The 23377-nt window shown below is 40.9% G+C and overlaps 1 protein-coding gene across 14 annotated transcripts in view; it reads left to right on the top strand.

The window, feature by feature from the left end:
- Window positions 1-23377, top strand: part of Adgrl2 (adhesion G protein-coupled receptor L2) — a 175793-nt gene that overhangs the window by 139928 nt on the left and 12488 nt on the right. For 11 of the 14 annotated variants that reach the window (XM_029475094.1, XM_029475086.1, XM_021157243.2 and 8 more), the window contains 10 exons: window positions 97-282; window positions 1125-1163; window positions 3900-4083; window positions 11167-11292; window positions 11624-11829; window positions 13195-13368; window positions 14379-14588; window positions 15433-15653; window positions 17105-17171; window positions 23102-23193. In XM_029475094.1, coding sequence (XP_029330954.1) covers window positions 97-282; window positions 1125-1163; window positions 3900-4083; window positions 11167-11292; window positions 11624-11829; window positions 13195-13368; window positions 14379-14588; window positions 15433-15653; window positions 17105-17171; window positions 23102-23193 — 1505 coding nt within the window. The remainder of the gene's footprint in view (window positions 1-96; window positions 283-1124; window positions 1164-3899; window positions 4084-11166; window positions 11293-11623; window positions 11830-13194; window positions 13369-14378; window positions 14589-15432; window positions 15654-17104; window positions 17172-23101; window positions 23194-23377) is intronic. The other 3 variants (XM_021157245.2, XM_021157248.2, XM_021157249.2) reach the window with 1 other exon arrangement.

Raw genomic sequence — 23377 nt, 5'->3', positions numbered from 1 at the left:
ATTTGCAAATGTTTTTTTCCCCCACCAAAACAGAGGTGCTTTAAGAACTAAAAAGCCACAGATAGTTTACTGAGATACTGTGCACTGCCTTTTCAGATCAGAAGTGGAGAGAATGCTGCGAGTCTGGCCAATGAACTAGCTAAGCACACCAAGGGGCATGTGTTTGCAGGGGACGTGAGCTCCTCTGTGAGGCTGATGGAACAGTTGGTGGACATCCTGGATGCTCAGCTGCAGGAGCTGAAGCCGAGTGAGAAGGATTCAGCTGGGAGGAGCTATAACAAGGTAGGAGGAGCTATAACAAGGTAGGAGGAGCTATAACAAGGTAGGAGAAGCTGTAACAAAGTAGAAGGAGCTGTAACAAGGTAGGAGGAGCTATAACAAGGTAGGAGGAGCTATAACAAGATAGGAGGAGCTATAACAAGGTAGGATCTCAGCACTGCAGGACTTGAGTCTGAGTGTGAGGTGACTCTCTACCCCTCGACACTTGTGGCCAGGCACCAAGACACACACTTAGAGATGCAACTAACTTCCCAGTGTGCTCATTTCTCCACTTCCTCAAAGACATAAATGACACCAATCATGCCAGATTTTAGTGAATGGTGATTTCATCCATCTGACTGGTCAGCCCTGTTGCTGTAGAGTTAGCCTTCATTCTGGAGTGATGATAGGTCACATGATTAATGAATTGTATGAAAACACGCAGCTCTTAGTGCTCGAAGCAAAGGTGTGATACCCATTGGTGTTAGGGGCAGCTCTGGGGAGAAAGGTGTGTCCATCTGGGGGGGAGGAAGCTGAGCACCCCCGCTGAGCATTCTCACATACCGAGTGAGCCTCACCACATCTGTTCATTGGAATCCAGAATTAGCCACAGATAGGCGGACTGTTACTTTTTCTCATTTTTTTTCTCTTGTAAAAAATAAAATAAAATAAAATAAAATACAAAGACACTTGGCAAAAACAGAGCTTTGGCCATAAGTGGAGTGGCCCAGATGCCCAGAGGATATTTGTAACTAGTGGCCTTAGAACTAAAGGACACCAACTTAATCTCTGAGGATTTTTTCTTTCCTCATTTTTTTTCAGCAGATAAAATCTAACCTCTGATTTTCTTTTCTTTTACTTAAAAGCTCCAAAAACGAGAGAAGACATGCAGGGCTTACCTTAAGGTATCTTTCCTGTCTGTCCCCTGCTCCCTCCCCTCCTCGGCTGCCTGCCACGCTTCCGCCATCTTGCTGCTCCTGCTGCATGGCCCCGAGTTCTCAGTCTTTGATAATTATACAATGTGCCCCATATCAGCTGTACCAGCATTGGCTTCTCTCGGAACAAGCCAATCACAGTTTACTGAACTTTTTTGCTGGATTCCCATTTATTTAAAAAAAAAATTACAAGAACTTCAATGAATAGCCTCTGAATTGGAAGAAAGCACACAGTAGTCCCTTTGTTTTCTGTTACCATCTCTGGATTCAACCTGAAACAGCTATGATATATTCTTGGCAGTTTATCATATCAAAGACTGTATGGGCATGATATATGTGCATGTGAAAGTCACTGCTTTCTGATCTCTGGGGTGTACTGTTCAATAAATTAGGCTTTGTTCTTGCCTTTTGGGAACTCGCTTAAGGAAGCAGGCTGATGAGTGTGGGTATCCAGAAGTAAAATATGAACACTGCAGTGGTGGTTCCAGTCTGTGCTGGGTGGGAGTTCTTCTCAGGTGTCCAGGAACAAAGAGGCACTTCTCTGCCACAGGGCCAGGGATTTTTTTTCCTAGTTTATTAACATGATAGGCAGCATGCTGAGTCTCTCCTTGCCATCAAGCCAAGCTAGTACTATTGTATTTTGGTTTGCTCTGTAGATTAGAAGTTTCTTGTTGTTGAGGAGGGGAAGTTAGATATTACCTTGGTAAATCTAACCCAGAAGAACGGATTCACATAGTGGGGGAACAAACTAAAGACCATCTATAAATGAGAAGTTACTCAGAAGCTGCAACTTCATGAAGTTGGTTGACGAGGTCAGGGCTGAGCATAAGAAACAGGGACCCATTAGCAAGGTCAAGGATTAGGCACCAAGAACAGTATCTCACCTGTTATAAATTGGCACCTTTGGCTCTGAGCCCTTTGCAAGAAAAGGCAGAAGGAAATCAGGTTGCAGGTAGTAATGGTCAAATTAAGAATCTGATTATGGATGTAATTGATACAGATCTGTGGAGTAGTTCACACTCAGATGTTAAGGTTGTCTTTAAGATACTAATGTGTGGAATGCAGCAACCAGTATGTTGCCCGAGACATACCTCACTGGGCCAAGAGTCAGCTTCCCCCAGCTCTGGCAAGGGAAGACTGTTGCAGGAATGTGGCTAGGCTGATGGTTATCTTGATCCTACCTGGAAATCACAAATGGTGATAAAGAAGGAGTGTTTCACACTGTTGTTTGCTGGGCCATCAGGAGAAGAAGATTCACATGGTAAACTGCAATATGTCCTTAATCTCTGACCAGTGTCATCTTCAATGTGTTTCAAATGAGCGGCTCTGCTCAGACAAGAATAATAAGCCTCCTTAAATTACAAATCAGACTTACTCTATGCAAATGAAGTAAGTTTCTACTTGGCTACAGAGGATTCATTTGTAACTTAGATTAGAGACTCTAGTCTGTATTTCTTGGTGACTAATGAATCTGGCCTCAGCAGACCAATTCCTGTTCCAGTCTAGTTACTGGCTGAAGAAGCATGCGTGTGAGCATTCTGGACTATTCTGTCTCCCATTAGGAACAGAAAAAGCCTTTAACACCACTTGGAAGTACCTTCCACCTGCCAGGGAGGTCATGGTGGCTCACAAGGCAGACTGAACGGGGGTATTAAGATGGATTAAGCTAATTAATCTTACTCTGACAATAGCCTCAAACAACTTTTCCCCTTGCTCATACAGAAAAAAAGGGGAAAAAAAGTTCATTGTGTTTTCCGTAGATGGCATGATATATTTCTTCAGTGATTGCCAATCAGAACAATGCATATAGCAGCCTGGTGACACATTATGTGTAGGGATGTGGAATAGTGAACACATGTACTGACTTCTGCTGTCCAGCTCTGTAGGGCACAGCACACTGTAGCCTAACTACAGCAAGTGCTTGCCTCCAGTGTTTTAGCCCACAGAGCTGTATTGTTATTTAATGCCGTTTTGCATGGGGTTAAAATGCACCCCATATTTTTGCAGGAATATTTACAGCTCAGTTGTTTTTCAGCACCTTATATATATATAGAGAGAGGATATATATATCCTCTCCTTGAATGATCAGTAGAGTCTTTCAGTATTTTGCCTGTTTTCTTCATCCCTGTAAAAGCAGACCAGTCCATAGGAGTTAACATATGTACACGAATAGGTATGTGTGTTATATAGGTGATGGGAAGGGCCAAAATGTAGCTTATAAATCTTAGAGAGCTTACCCTTCTGTTCACGTGATAAAAGACAAAATATGTAAAGCACTTTGGCCTACTTGAGTTCAAAAGAACACCAGGAGTGAAATGTCTGGTGGATGCTGGCCTACTCCAGAAACATCAGTGTTTTCTAGTCATACATTTAAAGTCTGAAGTTACAAACAGTGTAATAGTTGTGAGTGACCACTCCTGTAAGTCGGAGCTGCTGCTGAGAGTCCCACGACCCCTGCAACAGTTGCCATATGCTTAGAGAAATGAGAAGCACGCCTCCTTTCTGAAGGACTCTTTAATGTCAGGCAGCTGTTCGCTCCTGTCTAGTTAGAGCTACTGTGAAATAGTACTTAGAGTTGCCCAGCTCGTGAGAGGAAAGTAAGTCCTCACGTCAGGTAAACATCACAGTTGTCACCAGTCAGTGATTGACAGTCCCCTGTGTTCTAGAGGCTGTCAGAACTAATGGTCACTTTTCTAATGGATGCAGGCAATTGTGGACACGGTAGACAACCTTCTGAGAGCTGAGGCTTTGGAATCCTGGAAACACATGAATTCTTCAGAGCAGGCGCACACAGCCACAATGTTGTTGGATACCTTGGAAGAAGGAGCATTCGTCCTAGCAGACAACCTTTTGGAACCAACCAGGGTCTCCATGCCAACAGAAAATATTGGTGAGTGCACCTGTGGTCACATTTAATTTGGAAGACAGACGTTGAAGAGAGCAGAGATTGTGTTCTGGTTGTATCGTCTCCCAGTATCAGACTATCTCTTTTGCTGAGTTATTTAAGGAAAAGAAATTATTGATCATACTTCATGAAATTAATGCTTAAGCTGGAATCTGCCTGTATCTTATAGAAGTTGTTTTTCTGAGTATGTGTGAATTTTTCAATTGAAAAATCATTAAAGGAAAAAAACTAGGAGCACTTAAACGCTAGAATATGGATTGCTTAAGGGATGAAAGTGTTTCATATTAGAAGGTGGCAAATGCTTTTCCATTTTTACAACATTCCTAATAATTTAAATCACTTGCTATGTTCCTCCAGTCCCATATTTTAGCTCATAAAACTGGAGTGCGACTGTTTACATTAAACACCACCTCCTTTAGGTACATTCCATATTTAATAGCTGGAAAGCTAGTCGTCCACACCTGCAATATCAGCATTTTTCGAGACTGCATCAGGAGGATTGCTTTGAGTTCAAGGCCACCCTGGGCTATGGTATGAGAGCCTGATTCACAAAACCAAACAGTTGAGGTTGGAGTTCCGTTGATAAGGTGCTCCCCTTGCACACACGAAGCCATGGGTTTGATTCCCCAGCACCATGTAGGGGTAGGGACTATTCCAGAGATCTTGGAAGGTCAAGAGGTGGGGGTTAGTCTGGTCCTTGTGAGGCTGTCTCCCTCTTCCCATTAAAAGATATTATCACGTTTAGCCTTCTTAACAGGTTGTCAAATTTCCGATATTTCTGAAGTGTAGTCAAGAGTTGAAATATTGCCAATGAAGGTCAGAATCTACTGTTGTCAATATTTGGTAGGAGGGGAGAGCCTGACATTTAAATTTCTCCAACTTAGAATTGATAATTATTTGGTGAGGTTGACCTCACCCAAAGTTTACTAGATAACTTACTGAAATAAAAGGTCCCCGCATGAAAAAAATAAAGACCGCTCATTTCTCTATCCGCAGCCATGATGACTCCTTCAGGACAGAAAGAATGAAGTCTCTGCCTGGAATGCTCTGTCTTACTGACATTTCATGACCACCAATAGGATGATGGCATATTAACAGCTGAAAAAAATAGACATAACTCAAATATGGCACCTGAATTGAATTTTAAACTTAAGTCTATTTCATATATATAAATTTTTCAAATGAAATAAAATACTAAGAATTTCTTCCAAGGCATAGAAATTATAAATCATTCCATAACTTCAGCATATAAATAAAGTCAAAAGATGTACCTACCATATAGTCTTAGATATCTGGTTGTTTTACAAAATAAAATGTGTTCAGCCAGGTATGGTGGCTCATGCATAAATCCTAACACTTGTGAGGCAGAGACAGGACTACAAAGAGAGTCCAGGCCAGCCAGGGCTTGTTACACAGAGAGACCCTGTCTCTAAAAGAATCAACCTCCCTCAAAAAGTGTTCACATAGTTTAGTCATAATAAAAAAAATCAATAAAACTCCCAAACTTTCATTATCTCCAGACAGTTTCTGAGCTGCTAACATTCTTCAGATGAATGCACATTTAACACCACTCAGTTGTGTCCAATGGTATCCCCTAAGCACAGCTAGGGTGGACCCCATCCTCTTAGTGAGTATGCCCTGGACATTTTGTGACTTCAATTTGTTCCCCAAATTTTCTAAAAGTTAATTTTAAAAAGAAATCTAAACTTTTCCTTTTAACTTCAGCTGTGCATGACCGTTTGAAGAGCCATGTTAAATTCTTGCATACCCATCCATAGACCATGTTTTAGTCTATAGTCCACATAGTTTTGGGTTGTTTTGTTTTGTTTTGTTTTGTCTAAATTCTAGAAAACTCTGCAGAATAATAAGTGTGAAAATTATCATTTTCCTGATACATCTTTCTGAGCTTGGAAGGATTGTTCTTCCTATTAAAGTTTTAAGCTTAATGATGTTCTGAATATCCATTTGGGATACAGTGTAACATTTTACTGTAGTACTAACCCCTAGTTGGAATTTATTCTCTCTTTATACTTATTACCCCGGTATTATCAGCATGGAAGATATTTTTTAATTTCTAATTCATAATCAACATTTTATTTACAAAATGTGTTGTTTTAAGCACAAGGCAATCTTTGTTTTTCCTAGAACTTGTCTTTAAACATACTATGAGAATAGCCTACTATTCTCTTATATTTTTTGAAGCTCTTATGTAAATGTAGAGGGTGGCTATATCTTCAATGATTAAAACAAGTTGGTTTTCTTCTTAGCAGTTAGTTTTCTGTTCCTAGTGTGCTTTACGCATGTGCCATATGAGGCCACAGAGCAGTGTGAGTGTCTGAGGGCAGCATCTGCTATCAACTTTGAGGTCCACTTTCTATGCCACGGTGTGTGCTTGAATGCATGGGTCTCAGGCGTCTTCAGCAAATGCTCCCCACCCACTCATCAGCCTAGGCTACCTCTTTATCTTCAATAGGCAGTCCCTCCCACCTCCGCCCCAGGAACCCACTGCTTCCTGCCAGTGAGCTTGGTCCCTAGACTTTGACTCGAATCCCTCTTTGAATCAGGCTTCTTTTATGTTGAGTTAATTTTGAGCTCTCTCCATCCAGACTGACGCTTGTAGTTCAGTCTTCCTGCTCAGTGTTGCACCATTTTAAGAAAGCAGTCACACTTGTGGGTATCCGTCCACATCACAGGTTTTTAGCTGTTACCACGGGGCGTCCTTTATGTCCATTTGGTCTCTGAAGACTGAGTGAGAGTCCCATCAGTTCTCCATGCTTTCCGAGACTTGAGCTTTTTAATTTTGCCCATGATCAGTAGATTGCATTGGTATCTCATGTGGGTTTGCTCTTCATTTCTACTAAGCAGCCTGTGTTTATTTTGGGGGTGACTCTGATGGAGATCTGGTCTCCTTGTATAGCAGCTGCGATCTTAGAGGTAACAAAATACCATTCACTTGGATTTCTGCATGTGTTTATGGCCCATTCGCTCATCCTTTTATAGAGGATCTTTCATCTCTTCCGCTCTAGTTCAGCAATGTTTTTGGTTTTTGGACTCGTAAGCAGGAAGGGTTCTCCTCTATGTATTCTTTGGTGTATGTCTTTGGCCAGAAATCTGCACACTGAGTGCTTACCTCAGTGAGAGACTTGGCTTTTGCTTTTGCTCTCTGAGGACTAGCATAACTTTCTAACATGATTGTGAAAGGTTTCAGTGTCTTCCATCTGCCTAGTCCCATCTTGCTTACACTTCTCACCATTGTATAATTTTATAGCAAGTTACAATGCCCTATCATGAACGTGAAATCCTCAGTGTCCGTTTTAAGGGAAATGAAAATCACAGATAAACGTTAAGAAAATAAGTTCTCAGGCTAATAATCATGTGTCACTTCTTCTTGTGGATGTATTAATCCTTTATTTGAAAGTCTGTCTATATACCTATTCCATATTTAATTCCTTTCCATTCAAAGGGTGCATGTTAAAAATTTATTGTTTTATTAGAGAAAAGAGGAGGGTGATTACCCCTTATAGATGTTTGCGCCTTTGGAATTGACTGACTTCATCATTCCCCTGCCTTTGATAGACTAGTTTTCTATCGGCTTCATCAAGCCAAGTGTGATATTTTCACCCCAGGCACTCCTGTTGGGTAACATTGTGGGATACTTAGTGTTCCATTGCCTTTCTTTGTGACATTAAGATTAATTGGATAATTTAGGTATAAGCCTGAAACATCTATTACAAGATTTCCATCCCTTTATTTTCAGAAGAGCCAGAATGATACCTCTACCCCGTCACATCAGACTTAGTTGTATTATAGCTGGAAAGAAAAAGTTAAAACATTATTTTCAACAGCAAAGGAAATTCTTCCTTCCTGCTGTGTAGACAGGAGGCTGGCTTGGGTCTGTTAAAACCTTTTCTGCAGTCTCTTCTCCCTGGCGTCTAGACGCACCTAGAACTTGGTGGGGCCTCTGGCCCCGTCAGTATTCTCCTCAGAGGCCCACCTGCATCTCACCGCATCCAGGGCCTTAGGTGAGGGAGGAAGAAAAGCAGTGGTGAGTGAGACTTTGGACCGCTCTCCAGAACCTTAAGTGCATGTGCTTTCTACTGTCTGCTGAGGAAGGCATGTAACCATAGCAACCCACATAAACATCAGTGCACTGCCCACTCAGCCCATGTGACAGTGTACTCTGTTCACGTTAGTTAAAACACAGGCAATGCAGAAGCTCTCTGGGTAGTCAAGTTGATGACCGACACACATGCATGTATCCTAAAGGAACATTTCCAAGGACATACTATTTTACCGAATACTTTCCAGGCCTTTCTCTATTCTGTGCTCATTGCTTAAAACACTACACTGTCACAGGCTAACACCGAATTTTAGCATAGATGGTGTTGATCAGTTTGGATCCATCCCTTTACCGCTTTGATTTGCTGTGTCCCTGATGTTTTGCAACATCCCTTTGTATTACTTTCATTGGCCTGTTTTATTTTCTTATCTGTGAATTTGCTGTTCTCAACATTTCACAATTTCTCTATTTCTCTGAGTTTTGTATGTGTTCTGGTCACTAATTTGTTGAGGATTATATAGTTTTAAAATACTCCGTTCCTTTCTTTTTTTAGCAAAGTTAAAGGTATTGTTTTACATAGTAAAAGGGTGCAATTAATTAATTAGTCTTTAATTATAGGGCTAAAAGTTTTTGATATCTAGGAAGTTTTATCTTTGCTTCCTGCTTTAGAAACCTTCCTCTACTTGGACTTCATAAGGACCCCATCCATCCTTTATAACTTTGTACATTGATAAGATTAAAGCTTTGTGGTTTTATACTTGGCTTTAGTCTTTCTAAAGTTTGTTTGATTGTTCTTTGTGGTAGAAGCAACTAACCTGGCCTTTTCCATATGGATAAACCAGTTCTCTCTGAACTTTTATAAGCTCATCATGTGCTCTCTTTCCTGTCTCTGACATCCATCAAGGCTCTACCGAGTCAGCGTGGGAGTAAAGTCTCATACGCCTGGCTTTTGTTTGTTTCTGTTTTGTTTTCTGTGAGGCTAGTGGCTTGTGAATCTTTCAGCATCTCTCCTTGTGGAAATTCCTTGTCTGTCTTTGTGTACGTCCCATGCATATGAATCTTAAAATCAATGTTTGAAGTTCCATGTACTCTTAAGGTCTTGTTCGAATATTTATTAGAGTTAAGCTCACTTATAGATTGTTGAAGTACCAGAGTTCTTCAAATTAAAAGGCATTGTTATGTCTTATTATGTTATTTCTTAATTATGCTTCCTGTAAATAATGAGCTGGTGTTCCCTTGCTCCCACCCCCCCCCCGTTTCCTTTGTTTTTGTTTTTGTTTTGTTTTGTTTTTAATTACTATCACATAGCATCTTATGGTGGTGATAAATAAAGCACACTGGTGACTGTCACTCTTTCTTAAAGTGTGTTTTGGTCATCCTGAGGCATTAGGCACCCTAATTAGTCTTGACAAGAAACCCTTCGGCTCAGGAAGTGGTTTTTTTTATTCCTTTTATTTTGAAAATTTATTTTCTAACAAGTTGAAATATACCAGTTTTTTTCTGATAATCTTTAATTTTTAAATTTTGATGAGTGTTACTATTGTTATCTAATATACTAATTAATTGCATTTGCTGATTTCTTCAGGCTTTTGTATTTAAAGTGTGTCCATATTGCATAGTTTACTAAGGATTGTTTTTGCAACAATTTATTCAGTAAGAAGCTTTTTAAGTGGTCAGTACACATAGGTATCTTGTTTTCTGAAAGAAGATGGAAAATTTATTTAAAATTAAGTATGCGGAAAACTATGAATTGGTATATCAATGGTCTGAAACCACTGAGGCTTGGTAGTTTCTTTCAGTCAGTTTTAATTTCCCGGAATGTTTCTGTTCTCTGTCTCACTGCTTAGTGGCTGATGCAAACCTATTTTGATTAGGTTGATTACCTCAGAACCATTGCTTCATTTCTTCTAAAACCAGTAGCCATGTATAGTATTAATCTGCTTGTAGAAATTTCAGGTTAGTTTTTCTTTTCTATGAACGTAATTCTTAAGCTAAAAAGTAAATATAACTTAGATGAAATTAGCTCATTCTTACATGCGAGTCTGGCACATTTCAATTTGCATAAAAATTAAGTATATTTTGTTTTATGTGCTCTTTAAGAGAAATAATTAGTAATTATAGCCCCATTCAATGTAGGGAGGAAATAATTATATATCAGAGGTACGAGGGTGTGTGTGTGCCCACATGCACGTGTGTGGTGAGTATTTTGCTCTGTTTGGTTGTATTGGCAGGGCCTCATCTGGCCAGGTGGGCTTGGGAAGCTCTGTGTAACTGAAGATGAGTTTGAACTCATATTTCTCATGTTGTCCCCACTTGCTGCTCTGTGATGACTCTCTGGGCCTTTTTGTTGGGTGTTGGAGAAATACTTGTTAGTTGTATTTCCCCGCTGCATCTCTTGCCCATCACACAAAGAACCTGACATGAGCAGCTGCTTGATACCTTCCAGCTTGAACCAGTCAGACCAGTCGTCTGCATCTGCATCTGCACTGGGCTGCAGGGGCTTCATTATATAAGCTTGCAGTTGAGTGTTTTGATTTTGGGGCTGAATTCCTTCCAAGGATCTTTGACCACCAGTTATTTCGTATTTACAACAAAACAAAATTTAAGAATAGTATATAAGGGTACAGAGAGTGCAGGGATGTTTTTATATCAACAACGGGAGTGAAGTCACATCTGCCTGTTGACAGCTTTTCAGGAGTGTACCTTACTCATTTCACTGCTTGTAGAAATCAGAAAAACGTGTAACTGCCAACTTGATGCACAGAATGCTATTAAAAATCCCTCTACCTTGAAAGAGGTGTCCCTGTGTGCCGAAGGCTTTCAGGCTTGTACTTTAAACTGGGTGTCCACTAAGAGGGGGTCTTTGGAAATTTAATACAAAAGCCCCAAATGGTAAAAGTTTTGCAAGGAGAAAGTGTAGTTCCTATGGCCTTCATTCTCCTTTGTCAGTTGACAGTTTAAACAGTGTGTTTCCCTCCTCCCCTCCCTTTTTTCTTTGTTTTATCCAGTTTTGGAAGTTGCTGTTCTCAGCACGGAAGGGCAGGTCCAAGATTTTAAATTCCCTCTGGGCTTAAAGGGGTTGGGCAGCTCCATCCAGCTCTCTGCCAACACGGTCAAACAGAACAGCAGGAATGGTGAGACCACACTGCCTTGCCTTGCTCTTCTCTTTGTCTCTCTTCTTCCCTTCCCACCCTACTTCCCCCTCTTTTTTTTTTCTTTTTAAGTTTTGAATTGAACCTGTTCTGTCTTGATTATTTATCTTTAACACAATGGAAATGGCTTAGCATTTAAAATAATTCCTATCACTTTCTCCATAAACTTAACATAGGTCTCTTTAGAGAGTCTATTTAGAGAGATTTTGTCTCTTTCTCTTTCTCACTTTTTCCCTCCTCCTCTCACCACATGTTCTTTCATCCTGAGCAATGGTGTAGTGAGTCCTATGACTGTGTCTTCCTTCCTTCCTAGGGCTGGCCAAGCTGGTATTCATCATTTACCGGAGCCTGGGACAATTCCTAAGCACTGAGAATGCAACCATGAAACTGGGTGCAGACCTCATGGGTCGGAACAGCACCATTGCAGTGAACTCTCCCGTCATCTCCGTCTCCATCAATAAGGAGTCCAGCCGCGTGTACCTGACAGACCCTGTGCTTTTCACACTGCCACACATTGATGTAAGCTAATGTATGCTAATGAAGTCACAGAAGGTTTTAAACCCCAGAGAAAGGAAGGCTGAGCTGTCACCGGACTGAGAGCAAGGGTGCCTGGGTGGGAGAAGACCTTTCCATTTGAAATTTAAATGTTGGGCTGGGTCAGAGACACAAGTTTATTTAAGTCTGTGAACATAAAATTAACTGAGCCCAGTTCAGTGATTATTAGAACTTAAGTGTATTCTTAATGAAAGCTAATTCAGTAATCAACAGGAAAATGTAAATGGCTTTAATTTGGTTTTGGATGGAAATTAACTCTTACCTTCGCAGCAGGATAGCTGCATGTTAACTCTTAAGGCACTGCTCTTGTTGTATGGCTAGGCATTCATTTTTTAATTCGTTACATTGGGCTCCTTTGGTATAAATGCTTACGTTGCGAACAGGAAGACCTAAGTTTGATTCCGTCAAAGCCATGAAAAGAAGCTAGGCAGGGTAAAATCCACGGCGTCTTTAGCCTACTTGGAAAGCCTCAGGCCACTGAGAGACCGTTGCCAGAGGCTGTCTTCTGACTGCCACTTGATGAGATCTCTCTCTCTCTCACACACACACACACACACACACACACACACACACACACACCTACACCTTTATGCACATGCATGCATATGTATGAATGCATGCATGTGTACATACAAAAATTAATTCTTTGGGGGTCAACTTTAATCCAAGATTATGTTTAGAAAATTCAGAATTGAGGAGGTATGGCCTGTCTGAGGGGCCTCACAGCATCCATGGTTACCTAAGTGACCATGATGTTGGAAGAAGACCGGATGTTCCGTGTGGAGTGAATGAGTGCCCAAGGAAGACCAAGTGCCAGGACAGTCCAGAATAGGCTGTGTGTTCCGAGCCTATCTATCAGCTGCTGTATTTGATTTCCTCCTGAGAGCCTTACAGTGCCACTACATTTCAAATGTATTTGATGCACCACTTGCAAATAACCAGAACACCTTTTTTTTTTTTTTTTTTGACACTCGGTCCTTATCAGAACAAATTCACAACTTTAATCTTGTATCAGAGAAGGGGCGGATTGTGGGGCGGGGGAGATTCTAATACACCTATCAGTAGGTAAAATCATCAGATGAAAATTGTAATCGTGTGAAATGGGTCCCCGGTAATTTAGAGTACACGTTAGAGTGTTTCGGACTATAAAACCCCCTTTAAGCTAGATACGTGCCTGGATAACGCCGTCCACAATTTTGCTGATGAAAAACTTTATAGTCCGAAACATGCAAAGTTTAATCTAAATTACCTTTTTACACATATTAAACAATTGCTGTTGCCATCTTTGAGTGTAAAATCCTAATTTTATCTTGTCATTTTATTTCCCAGCCTGACAATTATTTCAATGCAAACTGCTCCTTCTGGAACTACTCAGAGAGAACCATGATGGGATATTGGTCTACCCAGGGCTGCAAGCTGGTTGACACTAATAAAACTCGCACAACGTGCGCTTGCAGCCACCTAACCAATTTTGCTATTCTCATGGCCCACAGGGAAATTGCGGTAAGTATTTGCACTTCTAATTAGTCGCAGGGAAAGTCCTGCGAGATTCGAAACAGCTTGTGTAATAGTCCGTCTTTGGGTGCTTATCGGAACTAAAAAGCAAACAAAGTAATGCGGCTTTCTAATCGTTTTTACAGTCCTTGTTTGTTCGGAAGGCTTGGCCCTTCCTTTCTCAGGCAACAAATCTGTTACGTTCCTGTACCTATCCATCCTTGCAGGCAGATATTTCAGAGGCAACCAGGGATTTTTAGAAATGGGGGCATATGCATACAGCATGGGCTCCCCGGTGCGGTGTCCCTCTCCTATCTTGAATTATGGCCTCTTAGCTGCAGTGTTGCTGTAATAGTTGGCACAGTATGTAGAGCTGCTGTCTTTCCTATCAGAGAAACTTGTGGAATATGCCTACAGAGTTCTTCCCGTTGTTAGAGAGAATGATTGTAGATAAGGGAGATGTTCAGTCCAGGCAGCATGGGGCCAGGCTGGGGTTCAGTGCGTGAGTGTTCACATAGCATGAAAAAGACTCCGGATTTCATCCCTAGACCCTGCTCACTCCCACAAAAGTCCAGTGTAAAACTCTTAGTTGGGTCAGGTTTGTCTGTGTCGTTTATCTCCCTGTAAGTCTGTAGGTACTCAAAGAGCAAAGAAAAACTTAAAAGTTGGATTATATATTAGCTGCAAAATCATTAAACTGCCATTCATTTTCATTGTAATTCCTTTTTATCCCATGAAAATATTTTTTATGCATCTTTGAAGGTAACTGTTTCAGTAGTTATTTTTCAAAGATTTGGCCTCTTGCATCATTCTCTAGATAAAATCTCACCCTTCATTAGATCATTTTTAAGTAGTAAATCCTGTAAGGCAGCCTTTACCTCTGTCAACAGTCAACAGCTTTATCTATGGGCCTGTGTTTGAACACGTGAATATTCCTCGTCAGACCCTTGCGTGGAAGGTGCTGTCCCTCCGCCTGGTAACGTGGAATGCTGACGTCATTCCCGCTTTCTGTCTTCCAGTATAAAGATGGAGTGCACCACCTGTTGTTGACAGTCATCACCTGGGTGGGCATCGTTGTCTCCCTCGTCTGCCTGGCTATCTGCATCTTCACCTTCTGTTTCTTCCGAGGGCTACAGAGTGACCGCAATACTATCCACAAGAACCTTTGTATCAACCTTTTCATTGCTGAATTTATTTTTCTCATAGGCATCGATAAGACAAAGTACACGGTAAGCACTCGCTGAGTTCGCTGACCTTGGCCCTGTGGTGGGTTTGTCCGTTAGCTGTGGATATCTGTGTGATGCTGATATTCGTATTTTCCCTCGTTGTTTGATGCAGTTGATGATCTGGTGAAGGATAAATTGTAATAAATTATAAGACAACTCAGTCAGTAATGTTATTACCAATGTATTCATTTCATGTATTAAAAGAACAAGTGCGTTTTTCTGCCCATCCTGAAATAAAGGTGCATTTCCCAAATTCCTACTTAGTTTACATCGGCATCCTGACCGGCAGTCTTTCCTTCATGCTGAAAGTATTCATTCCTCATCACAAGGCCTCAGTGTCAGACAGAGAACATAGTGAATTTCTGTATTGCCCTGCATTCATCTGCGATGACTTCAAGAATGCCCCAGAAACAAAAAGGAATAATTAGAGTGAGGGTATCTGTCATTCAAGCAAACCTTTAATTCCATCATAGAGATTAGAGATAATGGGTCTGCATACAAACAGCCTACAGACTTGTGAAGCAAACACCTGCAGGTGGATATGAGGGGTCAGAGTGGGGGCTTTGAGGAGGGAATTTAAAGGTCTGTCTCCCTATGCTATACTTAATTTCAAAATAATACTGGTTTACAGTGAGGATGTCTGGCGCACTTGACAGTGTGTTCTTCAAATATTGTACGCTTGATATTCACCGTGCCTTTAACTTGTGTCCACTTACGGAAAGAAACGTGGGTGGGTGGGGGCGTGCCTGCCTGCCTAATACTGTGGAGGAGGTATTTAAGACACTAGCGGTTCTGCCATTGACTGAACTATGTACTCAACAGAAGTTATTGTGTCTTTCCTTCACAGATTGCGTGCCCCGTGTTTGCAGGGCTTCTTCACTTTTTCTTCCTGGCTGCTTTTTCCTGGATGTGCCTGGAAGGTGTGCAGCTCTACCTAATGTTGGTTGAGGTTTTCGAGAGCGAATATTCAAGGAAGAAATATTACTATGTCGCTGGGTACCTGTTCCCGGCCACAGTGGTCGGCGTCTCAGCAGCCATTGACTACAAGAGTTACGGGACAGTCCAGGCGTAAGTAATTGCAAGTGACCTGAGTGGTTTTCAAGTGAATAATTTTTTAAAGCCTGTTAGCTGTCAGCCATGGTCCTTGACAGACTAAAATAGCATCTGAAAGCTTTATTGGGGGAGAGAATGGACACACGGTGCACAAATTACAATCAAGCCTTCTGTAATTTTCTGGGTTCAAAGGATTTGTTCTCTGGTGAGGCAGATTCTAAATTATGGACTTTCTTTTTTAACACAAAAGATTGACCTGAAACGAATTGAAAAAATAAATAACTTTTGGCCTCAGAAATGTATTAAGTAAAAATTCTCCTGAAATTACACATCTGACTTAAGCTAGCGCTTCGTTCACTCACTCTGTATGGCTGATTCCGTGCATAGCGGCGCATTCCTTCCTGTGTACTGTGCTTCGATTTTTTTTTTTTTTTTTTTTTTTTTTAAACGTTTGGGTTTAAATCATGCACTTTCACACACACAAACAGGCAAGGTTTCAAACACCTTTTATAGTGTGTGTGTGTGTAGCCCCAGCTGTCCTGGAACTCACTCTGTAGACCAGGCTGGCCTCGAACTCAGAAATCCACCTGCCTCTGCATAATATTTTTACCACGGACTTTGAGAGGATTAAAATATAGTCACTCTCTCTTGTTACTAAAAAACACAGATATGTACAGAGAGTGGCAGAAGGAAGACATCGCCTCACTTCATTTGCGGAAGACATAAATTTGACTTCCAACTCCATTTGTTTTTGTTTTTTCTCTCCAATAAAATTATAAGATTTTAATTATAAGATTTACTTATAGTCAAGGAACCCATGACATTACAGATAGTGAAAGACGAATAAGGAAAATTCAGTGAGGATTCAGAATTGTATGAACTAGGAACCGCTAGCGAAAGTATGTCTTAATGAGTTTATGCACTATATATGTTAATGGGGCAGAGCTGCGAGGGTTTCTCTCTCCTCTTGCATTTGTCCATTCCTGATGGAGGTATTTATTCTATAATGTTTTGCTACTGATACCATCTGAATTGCTTACACTTTAAACTCTGTTAAGCCATTTAATTCTGATCAACCTGGGAAGCATTTTTGAAGACTGCATCTAGAGTTTGAAAATGGCAGCCCATTGTGGAGTAGTGGTTGGCATCAATTCTAATCAAGGGGCTGGGGTGGGCTGGGGTGGGCTGGGGTGGGCTGGGGTGGGCCTTCAGTTTTCTTCTGAAAACTTCTATCCCATCCTGGGCCTAAAGTGAACCTGTTGTAGGTTGAAGTAAATGAATCGCTAAACTTTGTTGGGTCAAAGCCAACTCAGAATTATTAATAAAATTCCTCTCGCCCCTGCTTAATGTATTTTCAAAGGCAAATGAAGGGGTGGTTTCTTGGCTGGACTTTTGTGGCTCTGTGTCTCTGCTTAATGTAAGGATCCAGGAAAGCTACTTAGTGCATTCTCTTTCCTTCCCAATAGTTGCTGGCTTCACGTTGATAACTATTTCATATGGAGTTTCATTGGGCCCGTTACTTTCATTATTCTGGTAAGTAGACTCCGTGTTCACAGCCTTTCCAGTTGCTTCTGCAACAGAGGCACTCAAACAAAGACGGGCTCTCCCACTGCTAACTGTACAGTCGAAGATGTAAGCATGCCTATTAAAAGGACATCACGGCATAGTATGTCTACACTCATTATTGAAGGTTGTACATTGGCTAATTGACTCCGCCTGAAAACTACCTCTCCTAGGAGAATTAATGAGTGTTTCAAATAAATTCCGAAAGGAAAGATCACCCCTCAATCCGTAAAGCCCTTGCTGTGCAAGCATGAAGACCTAATAAGCGCCATCCCAGTAGCCATGTGAAAGACATGCAAGTATAGCACGGAGAACCTGTGAGCCCCGACTCGGTGGGACAGAGACAGTAAGGCCCTGGTCCTTCAGGCAGAGCAGAACAGTCGAGTCTTCAGCTTCATCTCAGAACAGGCAGTAAAGGGATGAGGAGGGACACCTGGCATGGAACTCTCACAAACACTTAACAGAATTTGTTGTTCAGCTAAACTTATAATGTCTAAAACGACTGCACGCATTGAGTTCTTACTACAGTTCTTTCACAGAGTTACAAAGCAAAACTGAAAATGGCGACTGATGCCCGTGTAAGCCACTGATGTGTCGTCAGTGTCCTTGAATGATGCTTTCGCATCAGGTTGGTCTACCCAGGTTATGGCCCCAGCGCTGGCTTTTAGTTCATGCAAGCACATTCTCGGGTGCGTTCTAGAATGAAGTGACTAATGGCTGCCATGTAATGTTACCATCCTTACAGACATGGGCTTCTTACAAAACCCATTTGGACTTGAAAACTAAATACAAAGGCAGCTTTAAGTATGTTTGGGACATAAAAATGTTACATATTTTGTTGTGTAAGATTTATCTCTCTTTAAAGATGCACACTAATACATGAAAACCGTTTTTTTTTTCCCATTTGGAAAGTAATTTACTGTGTACCAAGTAAGAAAGTGGTCCAGGCATTCTATTTAGTGCATCGCCCATTTTCTGTGAATGCCCACCATGCATTAGTCTTTGTTCACATTTATTCTCTATTCTGCCTTCAAACTGAACTATGAAGGGCTTTGGATAACATTGTTCCCAACCTAAAAACAAGCCAAAGAAACCAGCAGGTAGCAATTGCATAAGGATATCCTTGAGATTCTGAGATCGATCGCTTTGCCCTCTAATCAGCCCAGCACAGTGAGAATGCAAAACAATATCTTGAAATACAATGTCTCATCTAAATAGAGAAATAAGATCTTATAGCATATGTATACTGAAAACACCTAAGTAGATACTGTGGTGATACAAGGCATTTAAAGTCTAATTTCGACAGGAGTCTTAATAATATAAACTATATTATATACTGTCTCTGTAAGGTAGCCTTATAACAAAACATTTCTTGTGATTCCAAGAAAATACATTTTGAATTCTAACTTTTCTGAGTTTAAACCACTTTAACACAATAGTATTAAATCGGTACACCTTTATACTGATCTCTGAAGAAGAATAAGAGGCTCTGAGAAATAAAACTTCCTACTTAATGCCTTTCTATAGAATGTCTTGCCTACAGGCACTGGACTTATTATATCTATGAGAAAAGTGCCAGTTAGTAATGAGCAGGGGGAAACCATTAGTATGCCTGAAATGGTTTAATGAAGCCTTGGATCATGACACGTCAGGAGCTGTTCTTATCATTTGGACAGCTCCATCTGCATCATTAATAATTAATTCAGTTCAGTGAGAGTTCAGCTCACATACTCACTTAGAAGTCTTCTTCACAGAACACCTCTCTGGCTGCTCGTCCAGGGGAAATCGGTTTCTGCTTGGCTAACAGCAGAGATCTGGAGACACAAGTGAGGTCTTAGACTTGCATTTGCCAGGGAGCAAAAGCTCCAGGGAGGACAAAGAGGCTTGGAACATGTGCAGTTCAGCCAGGTTATTTCGGAGCGCTCTTGCTGGTCTTCTGTCTATCATATCCGTGTCAGTCCTGCAAGCTGTGAGATGAATGTTAAGCCGCTGAGCCCAGGCAGATCTGATTCTGTGGAGCGAGTTGATGACCATGAGACAAACTATGCTTTCCTCGAATCCCTGGGAAATCTCCCTTTTGTAGAAACTCTGTTTGTATGGTCATGCTAGTGATGTAGGTGATATTTAATCAATAAGAATATATGCAGTTATATTATGGGTATTATTAATCATTGGAAGATTGCCCCAGTTTCGTTGATTGGTTGGTTGATTATCCATCTATCATCTATCTCTCTTTCTGTTCTATTCTTTTCTATCTATTCTTCCTGTCTATTTGCTGAGTAGAATTTTTTCCCCTTCTGCTGCCCCTTTAGGCTTATTCTTACCCACTTGCCCACACAAGCCCACAGTGTAGTGTTAATGTAGGATTAATTCCTGTTGCTTCCTGGGTGAATTGCTTGTTACCCAGTCATCACCCTATCCATTTAGGGTATATGGATACCTAACAGAGTTCTAATAACATAAATTTACCGATTTATGTGAATAATTGGGCTTAGACAAAGCTTTGCCTGTCTAGCCTAATACTTTTCCTTACCCCCTGATATACTCTTTGAAGCTATCCTCAAATATTATGTTTAAACTCATTAGTATTAAATAGTATTTGTGTTGGGGGGGGTAGCAACAAAGAGCAGAGGGTGGGGCAGAGGATGTCCTATTCAGACAGGACAAGGGGCAGGAGCAGGGACTGTGGCCTTCCAGTGAGAAACAGGGAAATACCTGATTATTGTCATTTCTTTGATTTTTCCAAGCTTATAGACGACAGTAAAAATAAAATAGAGAAAGAAAAAAGTTAAAAGTAAACTTTATTGACTTATTTCATTTGACTTACTTGTTACTTTAAAAAGACAAAGCAGAAAATACTAGTATGGGCTAGAACAGCATTTATGTCTTGGGAAAGGTGCACAGAAGGAAACTCAAGTATGTGGACAGGAGTCTACTTGAACACCACCTGGTTTGTCTTGATGGTACTTTTCTAAACCATACTTTTTAGGGAAGCTGCTTTTGCTTTTCTGGGTCTCAATCTGAGCCCCCCCCCCCAGTTCCATTTTAAGATTGTCAGGAAGAAGTAGAGGAGAAGGTGGCAGTGGAAATGTATTCACTTATGCTAAGTGGACAAGCCATAATTCTTTGGTGGGGTGAGCTGCCTCCTGAAAAATCATAGTAACATTATTTATTCTATGACACGAATTTAGCATTAATATATTCAAACGCTGGATCAGTAGAGAGTGTGAGACACTATTGTGCTCTGCTCCATACTCTCTTTCATTCCAGGAACACCCTCTGTGTGTGATGGTGGGTGGGCTTCTCACTGTTCAGTATCTATGCCATAAACATGTCTTCCATTTCTCAGTATGCTACACATAATATATGTCACTGAAATTTTATTATTTAATAGGCATGGAGAAAACTCTTAGATGGACAATATTTTTTTGCCATCTTGTGCCTTAAGAGTTAGCCTTGTGAGCCTCCTTTTATAATTAATTTGTTTAGAAGTAATAGCATTTTATCCTACCAGATATACACTTGCTCCATTATTTCTGTGTTTTCAAGTCATTTTTCTTCAGAGGCTAAGGCCCTGTGTGAGTGAACTGGAAGTTCTATGACAATATGTCATTAGCTATCATTTGCTTTTTCCATTTCTTTAAATTGGAAATTTTGTAGACACTTGAAAAACAATTTGAATACAAAAACCCATTAAGCATTTTATTATTTTTTCTGTCATTTTTTTGCATCGTATTTTTTCCATCATAAGTTTTGGTGGGGTGTATTGTATATTTATCCATAAAGTGATTATCATTTCAGTCTTCTTAATACACTTAATCTTAAAAGCTAAGATAGGTGTGGTGTATGCATCGTTAATTCCAGCACTTGGAAGGCCAAGTTCTAGGCTAGCCGGAACTACGTAGTGAGACTGTGTATCAAAAACAAACAAACAAACAAACAAACACGTCCTCTCCATTCAGAGCACTCAAAGAGGGTTGAAAGATTTCACCTCCCTGTGTAAAGAAGGACATTGCATTCAGGAGTTGGTGTCCATTGGTTTGTTTACCTTGACGTTGGGTGGTTTGTATTCAGTATATTGAAAGGTAGAGTGTCAGCAGCTGCCACCCTAACTAGTACACTGGCGTCGAACAGATTCCCAGCAGAGCCTAGGCTTGCTACAGTGTTCTGTCTTTCAGCCAGTCTTTAATCTTACTGCTGCCTTAAATAGAAAAGTAATGGCATTGTTGATTCCCGCCCCCCCCCTTTTAAAAACTGTTAGAAATCCTTCTTACCACAATCCTTTACAAAGTCATCAGTGTTTACTCCATTGCTACAGAGAGTTCTAATTTCTCAGAGGCCAAGTCCATCTTAGGTGTCCACAGCAGGATAAACACATCCTTATATAGCACAGGCTAGTCACTAAACTACTTGTTGGGTGAGAAGTATTGTATGGGTGAGAGATGGGTGGTCCCTCTCTGAGGATAAAAAGTGTGTCTATAAACCAGCTGGAAGAATCCTGTAAAAAGAAAGCAAGGAATGCTTCCTATGGTTTTATCGTCTGTCTGATAACTCTTTTAAGAAGTTAAATATTCTTAGGGGCAAAACAGATATTTGTTGTAACTAGCATGGAAAGGTAGACCATGTGCCTGCCAGCGTGTGTAGGTTACCCCCATGAAACTCCCTTTACTCCTTAAAGGAAGCAATTCTCCATCTAAGAGGAATAGTTAAGTGCACCAGACAAATAAACAATGCACAAGTATTTGCCTTGTTCCCAAACTCATCAGTGGGGACAGCTGGAGATTTTTTAATGAATTGAGCTGTATAATGCTTCCTGGTTATAAAATCAGAAGTAACAATGGATTCGTGTGAGGTTGTGTGCTTGCTTGGCACTGGGAAAGGGTGAACCGGAGTGTGATGATAACAGTTTACATTGGTATCTCCTACCCAGAAACAGTCCATCTCCTCACACAGTGTGTGCTTCCTGAATCTAACCTCGGGTCCAGTGGACCTCAGGAACCTCCAAGAACCATGAACATATGGAATTATGAGGCATGAAATGTCACCGGCATGGGTAGTCCAGCTTAGCTCTGGTTGTAGGATTGAAAAACAAGAGTGTTCCCCTCCACTCTCAGCCTGGGACTAGAAACTGCAGCCTTTTTCCAGCCTTTACGTCTCCTCAGTCAAACCTGTAGGGAATCCAGGCCTCTGGATCAAATTCCATCTCTCACAGTTTGCATTTGATTGTCCCTTAAAGTGTTCATTCAGCTGAACGCTTAGTAGGACTTACTCTGTTGGAAATAACTAAGTTTCATGCAGTGGAAACATGAGAAGAAAAGACAAAAGCCTCCTAACATTAGGTGGGAAGTGTGCAGACAAGAAAAACTTTACCTTCTCATTAATGTTAACTGTTTCGTGTACTGTGTGCAATTGGTTCCTCTCGGTCACCTTAGTGCGTGGATCATCCAAGCCTCATTCCATGTGTTTGGTTGGTCAACATCAAGAAGTAGGTTAGCAGCCAGATCTCTAGAACTCAGCAGTTTCTCCACTGGAGGTACATAATGCAAATTACTTCTTAGAATTCTCTTCAGGGTCTCTATGAGGTGGCTTTTAGGCCTTGGACTACATTTAGCTAGAGAAACTAATCCAGGTTTTTTAATTAATTTAATCATTACCACATGATTCCGACTTAATGAGCTTGTGGTTCCCTGTCAGATGATCTGTTAGCTCACTCTTAATAGGCAGGGTGTTTTCCTCACAGCCTGAATCTATCACTGTACACATAAATGAAACTGACTCACTGTACAGCGTCCATATGCTGCGGGGACTGAACTGGGCGAACTCATTAACGCCATTTGCAAAATGTATTCTTCTCGCTGTCCATGGTGATCTAATCCGTGTTTCTTTATCCATTAAAACAGCTAAATATTATTTTCCTGGTGATCACGCTGTGCAAAATGGTGAAACATTCAAACACTTTGAAACCAGATTCTAGCAGGTTGGAGAACATTAAGTAAGTACTTTGTACTTGAACTGTTTTACTTGAGGAGCTCAGTAAAAGATATTCTCCACAGGGAACGCAGGCAGTTCTGCCTTCTGGCCACTATAGAGGGGATTTTGAGTGAAATTTTACTGATGAAGGTTCAGTTTCCCTGTGACCACATTGCGGGCACCGGTCCAGAAGTAGATAATTTCTG

The sequence above is a fragment of the Mus caroli genome, chromosome 3, assembly GCF_900094665.2.
Source record: "Mus caroli chromosome 3, CAROLI_EIJ_v1.1, whole genome shotgun sequence".
NCBI classification, from domain to species: Eukaryota; Metazoa; Chordata; class Mammalia; order Rodentia; family Muridae; genus Mus; species Mus caroli.
The sequence above is the reverse complement of the archived record's forward strand: the minus strand, read 5'-3'. Positions and strand labels throughout refer to the sequence as shown.